General features: G+C 44.2%; 1 protein-coding gene across 3 annotated transcripts in view; it reads right to left on the reverse strand.

Annotated features, from left to right (window-relative positions):
• Positions 1-25,407, reverse strand: part of wdr33 (WD repeat domain 33) — an 83,671-nt gene that overhangs the window by 10,974 nt on the left and 47,290 nt on the right. For all 3 annotated transcript variants that reach the window (XM_015974639.3, XM_015974638.3, XM_015974637.3), the window contains exons 8-14: positions 21,734-21,860; positions 21,506-21,660; positions 21,127-21,205; positions 20,915-21,025; positions 20,749-20,843; positions 20,593-20,679; positions 4,826-4,965 (exon numbers count right to left, since the gene is read on the reverse strand). In XM_015974639.3, coding sequence (XP_015830125.3) covers positions 4,826-4,965; positions 20,593-20,679; positions 20,749-20,843; positions 20,915-21,025; positions 21,127-21,205; positions 21,506-21,660; positions 21,734-21,860 — 794 coding nt within the window. The remainder of the gene's footprint in view (positions 1-4,825; positions 4,966-20,592; positions 20,680-20,748; positions 20,844-20,914; positions 21,026-21,126; positions 21,206-21,505; positions 21,661-21,733; positions 21,861-25,407) is intronic.

The raw sequence follows: 25,407 nt of genomic DNA on the forward strand, positions 1-25,407 counted from the left end.
GCGCGATCCAATGTGTAAACCCCATCGTCTCTGTTCATAGTCCCACATCCACGTCTCCTAATCTCTATAGCTTCCTTTATCCATCTTTTGTATTTCTGTTGTTCGGTGTTTATGATCCTTGTGTTGTCCCAGTCCATTACATGGTTTTCTCTTGTACAGTGATCTGTTACAGCTGACTTCTTTATTGTACTTTCTGCTTCTTGTTTTGCTGCTCTTGTGCATCTTCGACTTGTTTCTTTCTCGCACTCCTTTCAATGTTCTATTGTTTGTGTGTTGAGTTGGCGTCCGGTTTCTCCTATGTATGTTTTATTGCAGAGGTTGCATGGGATTTCATAAATGACTCCACATTTATGTCCAGCTGGTAACTTGTCTTTTGGGTGTACTAGTCTTTTTCTAACTGTTGTGTATGATTTTGTTGGTGTTTTTATGTTGTGTTTTTTCATTGTTGCTCTTATTTTTTCTGTTATGCCTCTGATGTATGGTAGGGTTATCACTGGTGTCGGTTCTTGTCTTTCTGGGTTTCTGGTTCTTTGCTGTGGTTGTTCTTTTCTTTCTTGTTGTTTGCTGTTTTCCTTTGTTTATCGCCCATGTTGGGTGTCCGCAGGTCTTTAAAGCATGTTGTATGTGTTTGTCCTCTTGTTTACGGTCTCTTTCTTCTGTTATCATGTTTGCTCGGTGATATAATGTTCTGATTACTGACATTTTGTGTATGGTAGGGTGTTCTGATGTCCATAATAACTATTGGTCTGTGTGCGTGTTGGTTTTCTATATGTGTTTATGTTTAGGGTCCCGTCGGTCTGCCAGGTTATTTTCATGTCCATAAATGCTATACAGTGATCCCTCGCTACTTCTCGGTCCGTTTATCGCAGATTCACGACTTCGCGGATTTTTTCTTTGGAGCCGTATTCAAGGGAAATTCACCGATTCACGTTATTTTTCACAGATTTGCGGTGTTTTTCTATGTGAAATATCAAGAAATTCCTGTTTTTTTTTTCATCAATTTCATCATAAAATGCACTTTTTGTAATAAAACTATAAACAAACCAAGTAAATTTTTTTTTCTTTGTAAAGGGAGGGTTTTAAAAGTCTGAATACTGAATACATACCTGTTAAATAAATACTGTAAATATGGTGTCCCTACTTCGCTGATTTTCATCTATCGCAGCCAGGTCTGAAACGCATCTACCGCAATAAACGAGGGATCACCTGTACTGCGTTCTGTCTCTGACTCATATGTGAACTCTATGTTGCCTGTGTCCTCAATGTTATTCAAGTGCTGTGTTAGTGTTTCTGTTTGTCCTTTTGGTATGATTTCCAGTCTGTCATCTACGTAGCGTTTCCATAGTTTTTTTTTGCAGTTTGGGGGGGCAGTGGCTATGGCTTTTTGTTCTAGGTCTTCCATGAAAAACTCGCACAGGGTTGCTGATAACGGGTTACCCATGGCGAAGCCTTCCAGTTGTTTGTATATTGTGTCATCGTATGTGAAGTAAGTGGAGTTAGCTACCAGTCCTATCAGTTGTGCTATGTCATCTGCTGTGAGGTTTGTTCTTTTGTGTGAAGTTTTGTCTTGTCTGATTCTGTTAACAACTACGTCTATGGTTTTTTGGGTTGGTGTTTTTGTGAACAGGGATGTGACGTCATGTGAGATGAGTATGTCGTTGTCCTCTATTGTAATATTTTTTAGTATTTTTACCAGTTCTATGCTATTTTTGCAGTGTTGATCTGTGTTACCTAATAACGGACTGATGATTTTGCTGATTTCTTTTGCAATGTTGTATGTTGGTGTACCTATGTTGTCTACTATTGGTCTAAGTGGGGTGTTTCGTTTGTGTATTTTTGGAGTTCCGTAGATTCTTGGTATTATGTTTGCTGTAGGGATCCAGTGTTTGTACTTTTTTTTCGGTTATTTTGCCTTTTTCTTGTAGTGGCTTCAGTAATTTTTTCATGTTTTTCTTAATGTTTTCTGTTGGGTCTTTTTTAAGTATTTTGTATGTATTTTTGTCCTCTAGCATCTGTTTCATCTGTTGTTTAAATTTTTCTTTGTCCATTACTACTGTGGTTCTTCCTTTGTCTGCCGGTAGAATAATTATCTGTTCAATGGAATAGGAAGTGACACCACCATCAGCGTCAGCTCTGAGGATGTTTGCAGCCGCAAACGAAACTGTCAGCAAGGTAAAGAGAAACCTTTTCTGTGTTTCAAAAAATAACCAAAAATGGAATTAGAAGTCAAACACAGCAAGAACGTACCAAAGAAGTCCACAGAATGTAGTTAAGTCTTCAGCTTGCCCAAAATGCTGCAGCTAGAGTTTTGATGAGAATTTAAAAGAGAGATCATCTCTCTCCTGTCTTGGCTTCCCTACGTGCGCTGCCTGTTCAATTCAGAATATAATTTAAGATCCTCCTTCTCTCATATAAAGTCTTAATAATTAAGCCCTAACCCCAAAACCCACTCATCTTATTTTGACTAGGATGAGTGTTATTAATAAAAACCTAAAATGTTACTGAAATGTAGGTCAAATATTTAAAAATATTTTTAACTATAAATATCAGATGGGAAAAAGGGGAACTAAACACCAATCTAATGCATATTATTGAGCCTTTTATAATATTTTGTCTTTAAAAAAGTGAGACAGTTGAATGCACAGAGTATGCATGTGCTGGTGCATGGTCAGGATGGTACCACCTCTGCCTTAAATTGAGCCAGGAAAACCCCTGCTCTACTACTTTCTTCTACAATCTGCTCTTTAACTGCATTATTTCCTGCTATTTCAGCTGTTAACTTTATTTGTTCTCTAAGTGTTTTTCTCCCCAGAAGATGCTACAATGATGCTCTGCTGAGCTGTGGTGGCCTCATGGAGCGGGCCATCGGCTTGAACACTGTTGTTAACCATTTAAACATTCTCCCTCTCCTGATAATAACATTTTACTCTCCTTGACAATGAATGTGCTACTACTAGTTTACCTATTGATATTCACAAATGTATCACAATGTAGCTATTGACACACTACTTGGTATATGATGTGTGTGTGTGTGTGTGTGTGTGTGTGTGTGTGTGTGTGTGTGTGTGTGTGTGTGTGTGTGTGTGTGTGTGTGTGTGTGTGTGTGTGTGTGTGTGTGTATCTGTATCTGCGTCTGCTCTGTCTTCTCCATCCAAAGTGAGTTGTGGTGGATGGCTGCTTATGCTGAGCCAGGATCCTCTGGAGGTTTCTTCCTGCTAAAAGGGAGTTTTCCTCTCCACTGTCGCTGCATGCTTGCTTAGAATGAGGACAGGGAGCCTAAGTCACGCCCATCTACTTCCGGACCATGGGTCCCCAGAAGAATGAAAACGTGAATGCAAGTCAAAGGGGCTATAAACTCTCTTCTATTTTCGCTTGTTTTGTTCCATGGATTTCACACATGATGTCCGTGAATTTTAAAGACACATTTTGATACCAAGAACGAGCATATTTTCTAACAGGGGGAAACTCTATTTTAGGTTTTGTGTGAAAATAAGTCCAGGACTACAAACGCGCTCCATCGCACCAGACACGGATAAAACTGAGGGAAAAGGGCTATAAGTTCAGCAAACTTCCCACAGGAGAACAGTACCACCATAAATCTGGTCATGTGGTAAGCAGCATCTACGCTGGGGGGGGGGGGGGGGGGGGGGAGCTTATGTGGTGACATCACGTATGTGACGTGCCGATTTCTGGTGTGTAGTCATGCTAATTACGAACTTTTACAAGCTAATAAATCTCAAAGTACGTGACTGGCGTGGTCGAAACACCCATCATTACTTTTCATTTAAATTGCAGTACAACATGTGTGTGATCCAGGGCATAAGGCAAAGCGGGTTAGAAAATAGCGTTTTTAGTCCCGTTGACTTGCTTTCATTTTTTTGTTCTTCCGGGTACCCGTGAGCCGGAAGTAGATGGGTGTGACTTAGGTTCCCTATTGCTGTAAAGACTGACACTAGTCTGTAACTCGATGCAACCTGCTGGGTTCCTTATATAGGAAATTTTTTACTGATTGGCTTAATGACTTGGCCTGTATTGGAATGTTTACTGTGTGAACATCCTTGAGACAACTCTAGTCCTGATTTGGCGCTTTATAAATAAACAAACTGAATTAAATGGCATGAATTTTCTTATATATCAATTCAACCCTGTTTTAACCTGTGTTACAATGAAACAGTGTTCCCCTAGAAATCTTTCCAGCCATGGTGCAGCACTAAAATTCCCCATCTGAATCCTCCCATTAGTGTGATCTTCAAGGAAAGCCAGACCATCCATGGTGGAGCTTTATGCACAAGTGTCACTGCAGTATTTATGTCTACTAGTGATCCCACTGATTAACACACAGCTGATCACCATTGTGTACAGGAGGCTCAGTTCTGACATTGAGCCCTAGAGCAGCTGCGGCAGTGATATAGCTCATCACCACCAGAATGTGTGTGTGTGAATGACTGGCCATTTTCCATTCTGTCTTCCCGACTCCAGATTGTGCTTACACCAGAGTTTTGTGTAAACCTGCGCACATTTGCCCATCACATTTATCTTCTTCAAATCACAAAGTTTTTGTAGTTAGTTACTTAAGCAAATTTCAAACCCCATTTTGTCCATAAGCAGGATTTATAAATGAGGCCCCTGATGATTAGAAACATTGATTTGCCCACATGGGGGGCTTTCTGAAAGCTCATATTGGTTCCAAATACACTATGTACACTTTCTTTCCTTTTCCTCCTCCAACCCAATGTAAACAGGGTGTCCTGACTTGGGCTGGTCACCAACTCTGACTCTGAAGTCACATGACCTCAGCATAATATGGCCAGCTGTGGGTGCTTACCTGCTGGAATTGAGCTGGGATGGGTTTGGCGTACGGGACCTTCTTTTGAGGAACTTTCTTAGCATCTTTGCCCATCACCTCGTCCATCCCCCAGTCCAGCCCGGGAATGGACATCTCCCCATCTGGAGCCAGCTCCTTATCTGCAAAGGGTAGACATACACCTGAATATAATAGAATAGACTTTATTGATCCCACAGTGGGGAAATTCACTTGTTACAGCAGCACCAACACTTACGGAATAATTCAAAGAAAAATAACAAAGGTACATGTATATACACATAGGCAGTAAGCTATAATTGTAACCTTTGACCATTAAAAACCACGAATAAAAATGAAACTTGGGTTCTAAAACAATGCTGCATACTGTAAGGCAGTGTTTCCACAACTCTGGTCCTCAGGTCACACTGACCTGCATGTTTTCCATGTCTGCTTCAGCACACCTGATTTGCATTGCCTCCTCAGGAGAACATTAAATGTTGCAGATCCTTGTTAATCACTCATTTATTTAAATCAGGTGTGTGGTGGCAGGGAAACGCTGGTGTTTAAAAGGCCAACAAGCAAAACATGAAGGACAGTGTGCCTTAAGGATCAGGGTTGGGAAACACTGATGTAAAGGACACAGACATACAATGTTAATCTGGTATTGCACACGTATTGAACACATTATGAATATTGCATTGGTGTTTTTGTGTACGGGGATAATGCCAGTACAGCTTAAACTGAGGAGTCATACACTCTTACAGCAGAGGGAATGAAAGATGTACGGTAGCCTTCTGTTTTACACCTGAGATGTCTCAGGCCTGAGTTAGGCCAGGCGTACACTGCAAGTTTTTGACTTTTTTGAGACGATTTTCCACTCAAGCGAGAATCTACAAGATCGGGGTGAGTTTTGCGCTGAGCATTGCTGAATATACAGGTGGTAACAAGAGGTGATTAACACCATGTGACCAGCTACCAATCAGCAATCATGAGCTCCCACGGATTTCTGGCATGTTTGATATTTTGCTCATGAGGGTATCACACTCTTGCAAGCAGCGCTGCGAGTGGCTGCATCCCAAAGATGACCATAACCACTCACGGCGGATGCAAAACTAACTAGAAGTACCAATAACGCAGATGATTGGAGTTTTTACAAAAAACTAAGGAATATGTGCACGACTAAAACTAGAAATGCCAAGTCATAGTATTACAGAAACAGTCTAAAGAATGATTTTAATAATCCTAAGCAATTTTGGAACAGCTTTAATAAGCTTAGAGGCAAGTCTGATAGGAAACCTAAAAATGTGAGATTCAATGGAGAGCTCATTAACGTACCGGCAGAGATTGCTGAAGGTTTTAGTGTTAATTTAGCGAAAACTCCAGAATTTAAGTCCAGTGTACTAGATCAAGTATTACACCATTAACTATTTCTAGCAGTTTCTCTTTTTCACAAATTTCAGTCAACGATTTTTTGCACGCAATTCATGCACTACCCTCATCTGGTGCTCCAGGTCCTGATGGGATCGACTGTAAATGAATTAAGATGGCAGCATATGAACTTACCCTTCCATTAGCCATGCTTATTAATCTCATTTAACATTTGCTCAGTCCCTGCTCTGTGAAAAGTTACAAAAATATTTCCATTATTTAAGGGAGGTGATGCTTGTGAGCCAAATAATTCTAGGCCCATAGCTTTAATAAATACAGTCGTTGAAGTTTTTGAAAAGATATTATTCAGTCAACTTTATAGCCATCTCTAGGACAACAACATACAGGTCCTTCTCAAAAAATTAGCATATTGTGATAAAGTTAATTATTGTCTGTAATGTACTGATAAACATTAGACATTCATATATATTAGACTCATTGCACACAACTGAAGTAGTTCAAGCCTTTAATTGTTTCTAATATTGATGATTTTGGCATACAGCTCATGAAAACCCAAAATTCCTATCTCAAAATATTAGCATATTTCATATGACCAATAAAAGAAAAGTGTTTTTAATACAAAAAAAGTCAACCTTCAAATAATTATGTTCAGTTATGCACTCAATACTTGGTCGGGAATCCTTTTGCAGAAATGACTGCTTCAATGTGGCGTGGCATGGAGGCAATCAGCCTGTGACACTGCTGAGGTGTTATGGAGGCCCAGGATTAGGGCTGAAACGATTCGAGTACCTCAAATAATTCGAGTACAAAAAATCCTCGAGTCAAATTCTCTGCCTCGAGGCTTCATTTGATTCATGTTTAATTAATGCACGGCTTTGCAATCGTCCGGGATCATGTTTCACCCGGACCGAAATAAGTGACGCACATACACAATGCACAAAATGCACATGCGAGTAGTGAATGTAACTTCACTTTCTCTTAAGCCATGGTGGACAACGTGGACCCTGGTGGAGTGCGAAAAAAACATAAAATTTCAAAGGTGTGGGACCATTTTTCACTTCGTAAGGCGGAAAACGTAGTCCAGTGTAAATACTGTAAAATGGATTTAGCCTACCTGATGGATATAACTGATTTTGACGTCACAGGGTTATTGATGTAACAGTGTAGGTGTTTGTTTAAACGGAGGGTCATCACTTTGATCACATTTTAGAGTGGTGAAGAAAGACCTCTTTGATCACATCTGTAACTTCCTGAGACAAGATGAAGGTCCAATAAACTGTTGATTAGGTTACCCCGGTCAGCTGGTTTTGAAGAATTGTGTGTGTGGGTTTGGCCCAATAATCTGTTGATTAGGTTACCCCGGTCAGCTGATTCTGAAGAATTGTGTAAACTTCTGGGTGTGTCTTCCTAAATAAAAGGAGCTCTAAGGCTTTGCCTAATTGTGTGAGCAAACTGCCGTTGTGTCTGGTGTGTTTGATTCTCTCACCCTCTGCAAAGTATTTTCCCTTTGCAGAGTATTTTGATGTTGTATGTTTAAGGGTTGTTTACAAATTACCAAATTATGAATCTAATCCCTCTGGGTGTGCTTAGAATTTCTTAGAGGTAATATGGGAGTAATATAGAAATTACCCAACACTACCACAACACCACATCCTCGATGCTGCAGCACCTGACATCCACAATGTAAATGTCACTTCTGCAAGCGAACTCGGAGCCTCTACAAGATAATGCATTTTAGCCTGTATTTCTATATATTCTGCGGACACTGTGCGACTTTTTCATTTGTAGTACTCAGTTTCAGCTCACACGGTGCATCTGGTAGCAAGACGTCAGACCTAAAAATGTGCTAAAAATAGCAGTTTTTACACAACACGTTGGATTTTTTTATTGTGTTGTAATTGATGTCTGTTGTCCCTTGGGATTGCTGCAGGACACAGGTATTTATGAGTGGCGGAGGAAAACGAAAGAAAGTAAATAAATGTTTTGTGATCAGTATAATTTGACATAACCACGGCAAACATGCTTTCTCGACAATCCTTGTTATTGTGTGAGAAAAAAAAGTGCTGAAATTAAAACGGACGTGTGTTAATAGGGAAATAGCTGTTGACGCATGTGCCTGGGCAGTTGTGGTGCCGTTTGGGCCGCAGCCACTCGCAGCACTACTTCAACAGTTTTCTTCCTCCTAGTTTTAGTCTGGCTTGCCAGGCTAGTAGATTCTCGCACGAGGGGAAAATCGGCTCAGATTGTACACTTTTTTTTGCACAGGCATTTGTTTACTGTGAAGTAAAGATGAAGTGCTGAAGTTTTGAAAACTAATTTTGAATAAAACTTGAAGAATAACTGGCAATTGCGTGCTCATTTTAAGAAGTCTTTCATATTTTATAACATGCTATTTGATATAATGGTTTACAAACACAAAAGGGTAATTTGTTAGAGTACTCGATTAATCAATAAAAGATTCGATAGAGTACTCGATTACAAAAATATTTGATAGCTGCAGCCCTACCAAAGGTGCTTCTATAGCGGCCTTAAGCTCATCCAGAGTGTTGGGTCTGGGGTGTCTCAACTTTCTCTTCACAATATCCCACAGATTCTCTATGGGGTTCAGGTCAGGAGAGTTGGCAGGCCAATTGAGCACAGTAATACCATGGTAAGTGGTTTTGGCACTGTGAGCAGGTGCCAGGCTGTGCTGAAAAATGAAATCTTCATCTCCATAATGCTTTTCAGCAGATGGAAGCATGAAGTGCTCCAAAATCTCCTGATAGCTAGCTGCATTGACCCTGCCCTTGATAAAACACAGTGGACCAACACCAGCAGCTGACATGGCACCCCAGACCATCACTGACTGTGGGTACTTGACATTTCCCTCTGCCCAGCCTTCCTCCAGACTCTGGCACCTTGAGTTCCAAATGAAATGCAAAATTTGCTTTCATCCGAAAAAAAGTACTTTGGACCACTGAGCAACTGTCCAGTGCTGCTTCTCTGTAGCCCAGGCCAGGCGCTTCTGCCGCTGTTTCTGGTTCAAAAGTGGCTTGACCTGGGGAATGCGGCACCTGTAGCCCATTTCCTGCACACGCCTGTACAAGGTGGCTCTAGATGTTTCCACTCCAGACTCAGTCCACTGCTTCCGCAGGTCCCCCAAGGTCTGGAATCTGTCCTTCTCCACAATCTTCCTCAGGATCGGTCACCTCTTCTCATTGTGCAGCGTTTTCTGCCACACTCTTTCCTTCCCAAAGACGTCCCACTGAGGTGCCTTGATACAGCACTCTGGGAACAGCCTATTCATTCAGAAATTTCTTTCTGTCTTACCCTCTTGCTTGAGGGTGTCAATGATGGCCTTCTGGACAGCAGTCAGGTCGGCAGTCTTACCCATGATTGCAGTTTTGAGTAATGAACCAGGCTGGGAGTTTTTAAAGGCATCAGGAATCTTTTGCAGGTGTTTAGAGTTAATTAGTTGATTCAGATGATTAGGTTAATAGCTCATTTAGAGAACCTTTTCATGATACGCTAATTTTTTGAGATAGGAATTTTGGGTTTTCATGAGCTGTATGCCAAAATCATAAATATTAGAAACAAGAAATGGCTTGAACTACTTCAGTTGTGTGTAATGAATCTAATATATATGAAGGTCTAATGTTTATCAGTACATTACAGAAATTGATGAACTTTATCACAATATGCTAATTTTTTGAGAAGGACCTGTACCTTCTAAATTTCAGTCCGGGTTTAGGAAGTACTTCTCAACCACTACTGCTTTAACCAAGCTTGTTAATGATATTTTAATAGGGTTTGATGAGAGCTTACTTACTGGAGCAATTTTCTTTGATTTTACGAAAGCTTTTGATCTGGTTGATCATTATTTACTTTTAGATAAGCTGAATGCAATTGGGCTGGTCGTTGTTACTTTGTTGCAATCCCTTTTTTCACCATCGCTTTCAATTTGTTTTTTTAAAAGGTGCCAACTCACATATTAGGAATTTCTAGAGGAGTTCCGCAGGGTTCATCATTAGGACCTTTATTGTTTTCCATTTTTAAAAACGATCTTCCTCTCTGTTGCTCAACATGTTCTTCCCATATGTATGTAGATGATACTACACTGCTCACAAAAATTAAAGGAACACTTTAAAGAAACACATTAGTTGCTTCTGATCTCAAAATGAAGTTGGATATCTATACAAATAACCAAAGGGCAATGTCTTAGGAATAAAAGGATGCCAAATCTTTTAATGGAAATAAGAGTTATCAGCCTACAGAGGGCTCAATTGTGTAGACACCCTAAAATCGGAGTGAAATGAAGATGTGGCAGGCTAGCCCAATATTTCAAAAACTTCATTTATGCAACTCAAATTGCTTTTCAGTATCTTGTGTGGCCCCCACGAGCTTGTGTGCATGCTTGACAACGACGGGGCATGCTCCAAATGAGACAACGGATGGTGTCTTGTGGCATTTCCTCCCAGATCTGTGTGAGGCATCCCTGAGCTCTTGTACAGTCTGAGGAGCAACCTGGCGCCGCCTAATGGATCGAAACATAATGTCCCACAGATGTTCTATTGGGTTTAAGTCAGGGGATCGTGAAGGCCATTCAATTGTTTCAATTCCTTCATCCTCCAGGTACTGCCTGCATACTCTTGCCACATGAGGCCGGGCATTGTCGTGCATTAGGAGAAAGCCAGGACCTACTGCATCAGCGTAGGGTCTGACAAAGAGTTCAAGGATTTCATCTCCATACCTTATAGCAGTCAGAGCACCATTTCCTAGGCAATAAAGGTCTGTACATCCCTCCATGGATATGCCTCCCCAGACCATCACTGACCCACCACCAAACCTGTCATGTTGAACGACGTTGCAGGCAGCATAACGCTCTCCTTGTCTTCTCCAGACTCTTTCACGTTTATCACAGGTGCTCGGGGCGAACCTGCTCTCGTCTGTAAAAAGTACAGGGCACCAGCGGCGGACTTGCCAATTCTGGTGTTCTTGAGCAAATGCCAGTCGAGCTCTACGGTGCTGGGCAGTAAGCACAGGGCCCACAACAGGACGTCAGGCTCTCAGGCCATCTCCATGAAGTCTGTTCCTGATTGATTGGGTAGAAACATTCACACCAGTGGCCCTGTGGAGGTCATTCTGTAGGGCACGAGCACTGCTCAGCCCGTTCCGCTTTGCACAAAGGAGCAGGTATCGGTCCTGCTGATGGGTTGTGGACCTTCTACGGCCCTGTCCAGCTCTCCGAGAATAACCATCAGTCTCCTGAAATCTTCTCCATGTTCTGGAGATTGTGCTGGGAGACACATTAAACCTTCTTGCTGCAGCACGTGTGGATGTGCCACCCTGGAGAAGTTGGACAACCTGTGCAACTTCTGTAGGGTTAAGGAATCGCCTCATACTGCCAGTAGAGAGCCAAAACTAGCACGAGTGGAAAACCAGCCGAAAAAGATCAAGAGGGAGAAACTTGAAATGACCGTTACATGTTAAACCAGTCCTGTTTTGAGGGTTTTGTAATTGTTGCCACTTTAGTGCAACTGTCGTTAAGTCCATGAACACCAATACAGCTGATAGTGATTAACAATGCCCTCAGCTGCTTAATCAACCAGGAAATTATCAGACAGGTTTAACTGATTTCATGCCAGGCCCAATAAAAAACAGCGTACCTTTAATTCTCGTGAGCAGTGTATATTATAGGGGTTGTACCAACTAGTCGACTAGTCGACTTCACTGCTCTGTAGTGACTTTTAATGCCTTTTCGTAGACTAGTCGCTGTCACATGACAATGACCAACAAGATGCAGTCCTCGGAAAAGAAAGCAGGTGATGAGCCCCTGCGTGTCGGGAGGCGACACGCTGTGCCAGAGCGTCGGTAACTGACGCCCACGGTAAAACAGACATTTGACCGAATTGTGACCTTTACCCTCTTTCAATTTAACCTTCCCCTCACCCCCATCCTAACCTTAACCAGCTTGCGCATGCAAAGCTCTGATCGTTGACGCGCTGCAGACATTTGCATCCTGAGCACGGCCACAGTAACATTATTAAATTAGGTGTTGCCACCTCAAAAACAAATTTAACACGCGATCGTTCATGTCGACTCATTTCCTTTAATGTTTTCTGTATTTTATTTGTGCCTGATGCGTTTCGCTGCTGTGGAGTGGAGCACATCACCTGTTTTGTCCTCCGGTGATTTTATCTCACCAGTGTGGCCGGCAAGCAGCGCACACTCCGCTGTTTTTGCGGTCGGCTTATCTTTTAGAACTGCAGTTCAAAGGTAACTCATAAGGTGAATATGTATGAAGCCAGGTAGAAGTTTTTCTTTAAGATTGAGAGGAGATGCAAGAAGATAATAAACAGAGACAGGATAGAAAAATAGTCAAATTAAAACAAGTTCTTTTTTATACCTGGTGGTTGCAACAAACAGACACCACTGAAGGTAATCAGAAGTGAGGAACAGAAAATGAAATAATTATTTTAATGTTAAGAACAGCAGGAACTCTGAGGGGCTGCAGGCGCGTCAGTGAGTTTGCGGCCACTGCGCAGGGGGAGGTGGGAGGGCTGAAGCAGGGGATCAGTAAAGATGCAGAAACAACCGTTGTTAAAAGATATGTGTTTAACTTTGAAAATGTGGACGCAATTTTAATTGTCAAAAACTCCAGCAAACCCACCCGCTTCAGGTGTATGACGCCATCAACGACTAGTCAAAGTCGACTCGATTTCATTACCCGACTGTCGACTTTAAAAAAAATTAAGTCATGTAGCCCCTACTATAGTATACTGTTCTAAGCCCACTATATCTGATTTACATGAATGTCTAAAACTGAATTTTGATATTTTACAGCTAGGGCTGCACAATATATCGAAAAATTATTGTCATCGGGATAACAGGACGTGCGATAGGCCCATCGCAAAGCATGTCAAAAACGGCGATAAATGTTTGGTTCGACATTCCCATCTGTGTCATACACTATATTTATGTCGATTGTCATACATCAGCTTTTTGTAAACCAGCTCTGTTTTTTTTACAAGGAAGTATTATTTGACCAATCAAATGTAGCCCTTCTGATATGCAGCCAATCAGATGGGTCCGTTCACGTAATACACCCGCCCCCTACGTAGACCCGCAACACACGAACTTAGTTAACGGCGCCGTTCCCTTGTTCGTCATGCTGGCTCAGAGCAACAGACGCTGGTTACGTATTGTAACCCCAGATTCTGTGAGTCTAGTCGCAGCCCTTAAGCTAGCTGCTATTGGAAGGATGATCTCAGCATCAGCCAATCATGAAGAGCTTAAATGTACGCCCACCAATGGTGGGCACCCCTGTGGGTATATAAGTGGAGCGACTCCACTGTTCGCCTCCGATAGCTCTTAGTCCTAACAGAACCAGTGGGGCCATTGGCTTAAGGGCTGCGACTAGACTCATAGAATCTGGGGTTACAATACGTAACCAACGTTCTATTTCATCTAGTCTTAGCCCTTAAGCTAGCTGCTATTGGAATAATGCGCAGCTGGATGGGTTTACGCCACACTGGTTAGCTCAACCAATGGACACACCCAACATGTCTCCTTTTAGCGAGGGTCGCTCAGCCTTAGCCCAGGGCTTAAAAGGCTGAGGCAGCCAGAGAGAAGAGTAGGGCCCCCACTAAAAATATCATCCACAAGAAGATGAAATTCATTCAGGTAGGGCTGATGTGGTGCCATAATGCTTTCACTCAGCCTGCTGAGGTCCAAGCACTGAATGAGTGATGGATCCTGAAGACACATCTCATAAATAATAACGAGTAAAGGAACAGAGTGAAGCCCATGAAGCAGCCTGACAAATGCCGTCCATCGACACACCACTGTGGAGTGCCATAGAAGAGGAAATCCCTCTGGCTGAGTGAGCCCTGAGTGTCTCAGGAGGATCCTGCCCTGATGATGTGTAAGCGAGTGAAATGGCGTCACACAGCCAGTGTGAAAGATGCTGGGTCGACAGCGCTTGCCCAAGGGAATTATCTCTGTAGTGCACAAACAGGCTTTGTGAGTGGCGAATCCCTGAAGTGCGTGACACATATCGCGCGAGCACCGGGCAGAGAAGGTGGGAAGCCGCCTCCTCATCCGAATTATGGGGAGGAGGAAAAAGTCCAGCCAATGAAATTGACCTGTATTTGAAGGAAGTATTAATGTTTTTGGGCACAAAGGCTGGGTTGGGGCATAAAACAGCGGACCAGTCATCTTCCCGGATCCTGAGGCATGCGGGAGCCACTGAGAGGGCGGTTAGGTCGCTCACTCGCTTGACTGATGCCAGTGCCAGCAGCAAGGCAGTTTTGAGTGACAGCAACTTGAGTGAGACCTGGTCCATGGGTTCAAATGGGGCCTCAGATAAGCCGCACAGAACCACCGTTAGGTCCCACTGGGGAAATAGCGGGCGGGACACAGGTCTGTTCCTTCTGACACCTTTTATAAAACGTTGTGTGATGGAATGATTGAAAACAGATCTATCTCCAAACCCCTGGTGACAGGATGAGATAGCTGCAGCATATGTTTTAATAATGCTGAATGCAAGGCCCCTGTCCATCAGTATCTGCAGAAACGATAGGACATCCGCCAGCTGGCAGGAGAGCGCTTGAACATTCCGTTCTGTGCACCATTTCTGGAAAGCTGCCCATTTAGCAGCATAAGATGTGACGGTAGAAGGCGCCCGCGCACTCTGAATCGTGGTGACCACATCATGCGGCAGCCCAGAAGCTTCTAAGCGTGAACGCTCAGCGGCCAGACCCACAGCCGTTGGCCTATTTCCGGAGGATGTTTGATTATCCCATCCGCTTGGAGAAGGGCGTCCGCCCTCCACGGAAGCCTCCACAGGGAGCCGGACACTGACAAGCGTCTGGGAGCTACCAGAATTACCGAGAGCTGTTCCGAACGAACTCGGTCCAGGAGACGGGGAATCAGTGGGACTGGCGGAAACGCATACAGGAGCGTCTGAGGCCAGGGCTGGTATGAGAAGGCGTCCGCTCCGAGTGGGGGGTGGTCCCGGGGACTCAGGGAAAACCACAGGCGTCAGCGAGCGTTTTCGCGAGCCGCAAACAGATCCACAGAAGGTTCCCTGAACTTGATCCAGATCTGTGATATCAGTGCGGGATGCAGACGCCAGTCGGAGTTGCGGGGTCCCCCTCTCGACAGGATGTCTGCTGCCATGTTCAGGACCCCCGGAATGTAGGTGGCTTTGATGGACAGCAGGTGGACATGTGCTCAACACAGTAAATCTGTGGCTATGCGCAATAGTGGGAGGGATCGAACTCCCCCTTGGCGATTTATGTAGGCTGTTGCCACCTGGTTGTCTATGTGAACTTCGACATGACGGCCCTCGAGACAGGCAGCGAAGTGTCTGATCACATTCCTCACTGTCATAAGCTCCAACACATTTATGTGCTCGTGCGTGTGGGAGGGCCAGCGATCTGCCACCGTATAGGACAAGCACGCCCCCCCCCCCCCATCCCAACAGTGACCCATCCGTAAACACAGATACGTGTGACGTAGGACGTCCGATGGGGACCCCGTGTGAGAGGATGCAGGGATTGCCCCAGTGAGCGAGGTTCCCGCCCACTGAAGGAGGAACCCTCAACATACGTCTCTTCTGATGTATCGGGTGTACCCGGAGGCAGATGAACCAACTCTGTAGGCGTTTTGTGTGCAGTAAACCTAACGGCACCACAGCGTGGGCTGCAGCCATCATGCCCAGAAGTTTCATGATTAACAGGGCTCTCACGATCTTGCGGGGTTGCACGCGGGAGATCACCGTGGTGAGATCTGCCGCTCTCGCCATAGACAAACGTGCTCTCATCAGAGAGGCGTTCAGCTCTGCCCCGAGAAACACAATCGGCTGGGATGGAAGGATGGAGCTCTTTTCCCAGTTTATGGAAAACCCCAGGGTTGACAGATACTCTATTAACTTCCTGGTTTGCTCTGACGCCTCGTCCTGGGACCGGGTGCATAGGAGCAGATCGTCCAGGTAAAATAAAACCCTCATTCCCGCCGTGCGCAATGGCTGCAGAGCAGTCTCCAGACATTTGGAGAAGGTGCGCGGGGCTAGTGAGTAGCCGAAAGGGAGACGATTGAACTGGTATTGAACTCTCTTGAATGAAAAGCGCAGGAACTTCCGATGTTTGGGAATTACTGGGATGTGGAAGTATGCGTCTTTCAGGTCTATTGACGTGAACCAGTCCCCGGAGCGTACGTATTCTAGGACTTGCCTCATTGTTAACATGCGGAAATGCATCACTGCTATGGAGCAGTTGAACAGGGAAAGGTCGAGAATTGGTCTTAGTCCTCCCGACTTCTTCGGTACTACGAAGTAGCGGGAGTAGAAGCCTGAGAGCTCTTGTCCGCGAGGGACTTGGGAAATGGCGTCCTTGGACAAAAGTTCCCACAGCTCCAGCTCCAGGGCCTGAGATCGTTCCTGTGATGTGAACGTCGTCTCCACGATCCCATTGAAGGGAGGAGGAGCGGACTGAAAATGGAGTGTGTGACCGCAATGAATGGTGTCCAATATCCATTTGCTCATGAGACAAAGGCGGCGCCATTCCTGCGCGCGTTCCGACAGCGGACGCGTGTTCAAGGTCACGTGAACGACGTCTGAGGACTGGGTTTGCGCCCTTACTGCCGTCGCTCGCACCAGAGAACTGGGAGCGACCCATGGAGGGCTGCGCTCGAAAGGGCGAGTGTGAAACAGCTGGAAAAGGCTGATCCGCACCGCGGAGCGTGGAGTCCAAAGATAAAGGACGAGTGGGAGCCGGGCCCGTGCATGGGGATGACAAAGTGCCAGCAGATGGAGCAGTGTGTCATTGCGCGTGGTTGCAACAGCGCCATGACATCCCGTCTCACCCTACGTTGTGGGGGGAGCGGGATGTGTTGGGCCTGGCTGGAAGCTAGGGCCAGTGCGCAAATGGAGCGCACCCTTACAGCTGGCCGTGTAATATGACTGACTGCGGGAACATGCAGATGTGTCGCAGTGCTTGGTGTGGGGAACATGTGTGAGGATTCGGCAAAGGATTCTGCAGAGGACTGTAGGATTGTGCTCTCTAGGTGACGTTTTTTGGGTTTTATTTAAAACCCAAAATCATTCAGAGTTAACACTACAGTCAGAAGCACACACATTCCCCCCAACGAGTCATTTTCGTGGTTGCTTTCGGCGAGGTTCCTGCAACTGTGACTGCCAAGACGGTGTCTGCTGGCTCTTTCGGAACCGTTGGCCGCCAACTCTCTGGTCCTGCTGAGGTGGAGCCGAAGTGGGAGGCCGGCTCCGCGGGGCGGGCGGTGCAGCTGGGCGCCTGAAGTTTCTGCGCCGTTCGTCCCATCCTCTGGAGGAACGGCCGGAGTGAGAGGCGGACCGAGGGTGGACCAGGTCTCGCAACGTGGCTGACAGTTCAGCTGTCTTCTGAGCCCTCTCGATGACGCTCCTAAGATGGGGACCAAACAGAACGTCAGAGGTGATGGGGCCTTCCAGCATCTCTCTGTGCAGGTGTTCAGGAATGAAGGGCAGGGCCTTGAGCCACAAGGTCCGCTAGATAAGGGTCTGCCAGGCAGCAATGCGAGCAGAACCGGTGAGTACAGCAGCGCACAGATTGAGAATGGCATCAGCAGTTTTAGTAATGACGGTTTTTGACTCGTCAGGAGAGTCAAGCTCTTCCACCATGTTGGAAACGCCAAAGGCAAGAAGGGCGATGTTATTTCCTGCAGCGCCGGTCTGGAAGGCGCACTGGTGTGCACGATTGGTGAGCCGCGTCAGCAGCTGGTCATGCTTATAAGCGGGAACTGCTCGCGGGCCAGCGAGGTGGTTCTTGGCGCCAAACAGCGAGGCCAAGTCCGGCTCCAATGGAGGAACGGAAGGCCAGCCTTGGTCGGAGAAGCCCTCAACCTTGGTAATGGGCGCATATGTGGAAATTGGCGCTTTGAGCTTAGCAGGTTTGGAGAAGGCGGCGGACCAGCAGCTCATGGCAGTGGGGAAGCGCGGCCAGATGGGGTCTGGACAGCGCGTCTGTTGCCCCGAAAATTCCCGCCAAATCATCTGCTTCAGGCAAAGCCGGTTCTGGCACGGCTAGCCCCTTTCGGACCGCAGCCACGAAGATGATGGCAGGCAGCTCCTGGAGCAGTGCTCTAACTGCTGGCAGTGAGGAGCGAGAAGTCAGTGGAGCAGAAGGACCCGCTGAGCGAGGCTCGTCGACCTCCGTGTTGTCCAGGAGGGAAGAAGGGCTATGGCAGCCAGCCTCGTCGTACTCCTCACTGTCGATGACATCGTCCAGTCGGTTGAAGCCAGCCGGCTCCTGGCCGACGTTGAAGAACTGTAAGGCCTTGTCCAGAGAGTAAGTGTCAGCCACCGGAAATTCCTCATCAGCGGTGGGGGGGGTACTCGACCCGGCAGATCTTTTCAGCCATGGGCAGAGCGGCACAAAACGGGCACGAGGCCTGGGGGGTCAAGGCCAGGCCAGCGTGATGAGCCCCAAGACAGACCTCACACTTGGCGTGCAGGTCGCCGCTGGAGATGGAGCCCGTCTGGCAGGCCGGGCAGGTCCTGGCGTCGCTGGACATGGTAAGTGAGTAGAATGCTTCTTGGATAATTGCTCTTTAAAGGAAGCTCTTAAGCTTGGCTTCAAGAGATAATGGAGGCGAACAGTGGAGTCGCTCCACTTCTATACCCACAGGGGTGCCCACCATTGGTGGGCGTACATTTAAGCTCTTCATGATTGGCTGATGCTGAGATCATCTTTCCAATAGCAGCTAGCTTAAGGGCTAAGACTAGACGAAATAGAACACACTTTGTGCTGAGGTTTCTGGAATCAGCGCCGCTTTCAAACGTGAACGTGAGTCCGCTCGGTGTCGTTAATCATTTTTACCGGGCTGACTCCGACACGTGCCGGTGAACCAACCCACCTTCATGTCGCTAGTGTTCCACCGGGTGGTGATGTTAGCATATGCTCCGGTTAGCTTCCAGCTAAAAGGCTACAGCACTCTCCTCCCAGTCCCACCATGCTAAAGAGGGCCTGGAAAAGTTCCCCCACACATCAAAGTGATTTTTCATTTATGAGCTTTTATAACCTTGTTAATCAGTTGATTTGCTGCTGCACATAAACTGTCAGAAGCTCTGCTAGCCGGTTATCTTAAGACGAGCTAGTTCAATTTGTTAGCTTGTTACCAGAATCATAGTTGCAGTTTCATCATCTGAGCTGCTTTTTAAGATCTAGGTAAACTTGTTCAATTTGGGGTTAAAACCAAACGTTTTCACATATTTTCCATGTAGTTTATTTTTTTTTTTTTGCCAGTTCCTCTTCTGAAAGGTAGACAATTGTTTTTCTCTTTCCCTCAGAAAATCTTAATTTTGTCCTAGTTTGGCCCAGCACAGTTCACTTCCCAATAGCAGCAACAGCCTTATATCATAACCACATAAGTGGAGAAAATGTTCAGTAGCAATGAGACAATTTCCTGTTGCATTTAAGTGAAGTTAACTTTTATTTAACATTTAAACTTACTTTCAGATTTTATTTATTTCTTCAAAAAACCCTGGTAAGGGATGTTTTTCTGTATTTGGAGCATCAGAAAAAGTTTTACGGTGGAGGTGATGTTTTAAAGTCACTAAGAAACTGCATGCATGCAGTTTGTTGTTTTGCTGCTAATACAGTAGCAGGTGAAGCTGCATATTTTTGCAATAAAAATGTTATGTTGTAATGGAATTCATGCATTAGTTTTTGTTTTCTTTGAACCCAGAGCAGCCATCACACGCCAGACGACATTAACACTGCATACTTTAGTATTTGTTCATTTATCGTGAGTAATATCGATATCGCAATATTAAGCACTGTTATCGAATATCGCAGGTTTTCCTAATATCGTGCAGCCCTATTTACAGCATTGGTTAGCTGACAACAAGATTGTTCTTAATAAATCCAAGTCATACTCACTAGTTTTTCAAAAGCATAAATATTCCACATCTCTTCTTGGATCTCTAAATTTAACTTTTTTGGACTCTTCTCTGAAATGTGTTGACAAATTTAAATAATTAGGTGTCTGGCTTGACTCAGATCTCTCCTTTAAAAATCATATTCAAGCAATTACAGGTAAAGTCAGCTTTCAACTAAAGATCATATATCAATAAATTAATTGTTTTGATTTCAGGGTAAGAAGCCATATTGCTACTAAACTTTTCTTCCCAGTTATAGATTATGCTGATATTGTTTATCAAAATGCCACTGCTTCCTGTCTTCAATCAACATCTTTATGTTGTCTATAACAGCATTTGCCATATCATGATTATATTCTTACTTCCTGTATTTGCTTGTCTCTTATTTTTATTTTTGCACCAAGTACCGCAGCAATTTCCCAATGTTGTGATTTCTCGCACATATGGAAGTAAAACTTGATTCTGATAGCAGTTCAGAACTTACTGTTGTTTTCCTGCTCCATGGCTGCCTTCAGCTGCTCCGGAATTCCCATCCCGGGAATTGTGGCCATGCTGTTAGGCTCCACATCATCTGTAATCAAACGCAGAGCAATGAGCTGAATAAAAACAAATACAAGTGCAGCTTGACCCTCAAACTTACCGTATTCCACGCCATCTTCGGACATCCCAGGTAACAGGTTCAGGTTGTAGCGATCCCTCATCTTGTCTCCCGGTCGGTTCCTGGTCCAGAACTTACTGCAAAACAGAATCAGGCAAAGTTTTTTGTGCTGTGTTTATGGTTGGGCTCTTATTAGGATTGTGTCTACCTGGTGTGGTCATTGGACCCAGAACACAGGATGTGACCCAGCGGGTGCCAGGCAAGACTCCAGATCATCCCCTCATGAGCCATCTCCATACCCCCCACCTCCTTCTCCACTCTGACAGCACAATCAACAATAACCACACAGCAACACACACACAAAAATCAATGCTGTAGGACCGATGGTCTGAAGGTTCTGATCAGAGTTCTGGTTCTTACCCAGTGTGCCAAAACAGCAGTGACCCATCAGAACCACCGCTAGCAAACAGACCCTCATGGACGGGATGCCAGGCGACCGCTGTACACATTACAACTCAAGTAGATGTGATTCTTCATCAGATGCTTTCAATCATTCTAACATCTCTGATGCTAATCAATGGATGTCTTGTTGGAATTATCTGACTGAGGCTGATCAGCTGGTTCAGATGTTTCAGGAAGCAGGTCTGAGATGTTTGTGTTTAACCCAAAAACACGTGTAGACAAATATCCAAGTACTCAATCACTTAATTAAATAGTAGATTGCTAAAATGTTCAACAGGTGACTAGGTCTACTAACTGTCTCAGAGTGACTGGTGGCTCAGAGTTCTGGTGGACTCACCTGTGGCCTCCTTCTTGTGTCCTCTGAAGACCTGCAGCTCGTCCTTCAGGTTCCGGATGTCAAAAAGTTTACACAGGTGGTCCCGCGACGCAGTCAGGAGCCAGTTCCCATTCAGATTCCACTTCACTTCCATCACTGTGTTCTTATGGGCATGGCTGAATACAGACCAGGTCAGAGGTCATCATGCAATTTGTTTAAGGTACCGTGTTTGTGTGACATTACACTCACAGTGTTGCCAGACTTTGACCAGTCTTTGGGTCCCAGAACTTGATGGGCTGCTGGCTGTCTTTGCTGCCCGAAACTACCAGGCCCTTGGTGGGATGCCAATCTACACACTTCACATCAGCACCGTGACCTGCACAGAAGAACACAACACATGATTGTGCAATATACCAAACATTTCCAGGCAACACTTTTTTTTTTGTCCAAAAAATGATGATAGACAATATGTTGGTACAGGAGACGTTTAGAAATTGTGTGGGCCAGACACACACTGCACAGAGTGCTCCACCAATCACAATCACTCTAACTCAGTTTGCTGAAGAAAGCCATGGGGGCACCATGCGAGACTTTGTTGTTTTCCAAATTTCATTGGTTATTGGACAATCATTCAACAATAAACTGTGCAGCAGTTGGTTCGCACTACAGATGTGATAATGGAGGGCGGTAACTTCTCACCTGTCAGCCGATAGCTGATTATTTTCTCCAAGCAGAATGGGGGTGGGGGGAGAGTGCAACCCCTCACCTATTGTTTGGAGTTGGGCAGTATTTTGAATTTCTGAGTGGTTTGACAAAAGCATTTACAGGATCAACAGTTAGGGTAAATCATTGACTGCCATATATTATTGGAATCACAAGACTCATAGTTTTGAGTTGCAAAAAAGATACTGATTTGATGGACGTTTGCAAAGTCCCATCTGTGAGACTAATTCATTGGCATAGAAAATGTCACTCATAAAAACTGATTGGGGAAATGCTTGGCCAATCGCCAATGGTGGCATAATTTGCCCCATAACCCAACCTTATAACAAGAACAAGAACAATGACACCATAACAGAAACTTAACAATTGCACAGCAGGTAACCTCCGCAAACTATTCACTCTAATTGAAATAGCCCAAAAACAACAAACTAAAAAGGTAATAACCCCATTAGATGCCGAAAAGGCCTTTAATAAAGTTAACTGGTAATTTTTATTTAATACAATAAAAAAATTTGGCTTTGGAGAATCATCCACACAAATTAAATTAGATTACTGTACACCTCATCCAGGGCCACAATAACAATCAATGGAATCACATCACCCAGTTTTACACTTCACAGAGGAACCAGACAAGGATATCCAATCTCACTATCACTATTCCCCATCTTCATTGAACATCTTGCAGCAGTTATAAAACAAAATATAACCGTTAAAGGAATTCAAGGTACAAATTCAGAACATAAATTTGTCTGTGTGCAGATTTACTATTACACTTGTGAGACTACAACAGTTTAGTACTTGAAACATTCAATATAAATAATAAATCTAGGGGAAAGGGCCCATACGAGAGATATGGAGGATAAACAGCAAAAGGTAGGCAATCCCTAAGAAGCCAGCACCCAAGCCACCAGTTGCACGATAATGAGTGAGACCAAACTTTTAGAGGAAATCAAACAAATGCGGGTTCAAAATAAAGAAAGATACAACCTCACAAAATCCTCCCTGGATCAACTGGAACAGGCGGTAGCGGATATAAGGAGCCAAATAGGAGAACAAGAGGAGAGATTAAAGGGGTTTGGAGGAGAGAGTGGCGTCGTTGGAAGAAAGCAAGACGGGGCACCAAAGGGAGCTTAACCACCTTCTCAACCGGGAGACGGAGCTGACAAACACCTGTGAAGATCTCCAAAATAGACTAAGGAGGAAGAATATGAGGATTTTCCAAGTGCCAGAGGAGAGCGAAGGTGGAAACTTGATAGACTTTATTAAAGATTTATTAAATAAAGTTCTGACGCTCCCCCCAGACTTGGACATTAGGATAGAAAGAGCGCATCGTGCGCTCCAAGTACGACCAAGAGACCACCTGGCAACACCTCGGTCTATTGTGGTGATGGTGAGATTCCTGGATGCAGCTGTAAAGGATCTCGTTTTGACGCAAACATGGAGCCAAAGACAAGTGCTTTTCCAGGGCAAGAGGATCTTTTTTGATCAAGACTACTCGCCAGAGCTGCAGAAAAAGCGAACAAGGGTGCACGCAGTTATCAAACAACTATGCCAGAAAGGTATCGGGGTAAAATGCTTGTACCCGGCATGGCTTGAACTGAAGCTGGACTCGGGAGAGAAGACCTACATTACATTGACGAGTTCGGCCGAAGGGCTGAGCAGCCTGGGTGTCCAGGTATACGGAGGGGAGGAAAAGCACACAGAGAAGGAACCGACAACGGACTGGACTATTAGAAGTAAAAAAAAAAAAAAAAAGAGGGGAAGATAAAGCCACTTGACCTGGAAGCCATCACACAGGAGGGCTAAAACACAGAAAGAGGTATTAAAACAGCATGATTAGATGAAGTTTCAGTCAAGATAAGTGGTCAAAAAAATAAATATATAAAATAAACAAAGATAAATGCGGATTATTTAAGTAAGGAATTAATAGGAAATTTGTCAAGGACACTGTTATATATTCTTAGGTTAAAAGTCTGACGGGAAGAATCGTGATTCCCCATTGGGTTTTCTTTTGGGGTTTTTTCGCATGAAGAATGCGCAACTACGACCTTTTTCTTTTACATAAATATGTACTATTGGTCGTCATTGCACACTATGTGCAGTTTTCTACAGGGAGATTAAGTCACCACTCCCTGGTCCCTTACCAACGGGAGCCAGACACAGTTCTAGAAACAACACTGCGACAGGCTAGTAGTTTGGAAGCTCAGATTTATATAAAGAAAGATGTTGTACTGACAAGTAGCTTTAAATTTTTCTATAATGTGTATGTGTATGAGCAATTAGATTTTTGTTTATTTGTTGTTGTTTGTGTTTACATGCAATCAAAAGGTAATACATTTTCGAAACAAAATAGCAATGAACTATTTAAAAGTAGTTACATATAATATAAAGGGAATCAAAAATCCCATTAAAAGTAAGAAGATCCAGGGCCAATTAAAAAAAATGCAATTCTCTATAGCTCTGCTCCAGGAAACACATTTATCAGAGACAGACCATCAAAAACTAAAAAGAGAGTGGGTAGATCAAGTATATAGTGCCTCATATGGCAACAGAAAAAAGAGGAGTAGCTATATTATTTAATAAAAATGTTTATTATACTAATGAAGAGATAATTGAGGACAAAAAAGGTAGATATGTTATAGTGGTTGGCTCAGTTGCAGGTGTTAAGTTAACGGTACTAAATATTTATGCACCAAATGAAGATTGTCCCAAATTTTTCGAAAGAATGGCTCAATTAATTGTGGAGAGAGGGAAAGGTCTGATTCTTATTGGGGGTGACCTCAACTGCGTAATCAACTATAAGTTAGATAAACTACCTACCTCCTCGAAACCACAAAACAGAAAATCTAAAAGTCTAACAAACATGATTGAAGAGCTGGGGCTAATAGATTGCTGGCGCAATCTCCACCCAAACGAAAAAGATTTTACTTTCAACGGACAGGTACATGGAAGCTACTCAAGACTAGATTACTTCTTTATGGTTAAGAAAGACACATTTACAATTAAAGAATGCAAAATTGAACCAATTACAATCTCAGACCATAGCCCAGTTACAATGAGGCTGGGCATAGGATCAGAAACTCAGAGTAGATACTGGAGAATCAATGTATCCCTACTAACAGATAAGCATGTAAGAGAGGAAGTGAGATCAGCCCTAATAGAATATTTTGACATGAATGATAATGGGGAGGTTTCACCAA

This window comes from Nothobranchius furzeri, chromosome 11 (assembly GCF_043380555.1).
Source record: "Nothobranchius furzeri strain GRZ-AD chromosome 11, NfurGRZ-RIMD1, whole genome shotgun sequence".
Classification (NCBI taxonomy): domain Eukaryota; kingdom Metazoa; phylum Chordata; class Actinopteri; order Cyprinodontiformes; family Nothobranchiidae; genus Nothobranchius; species Nothobranchius furzeri.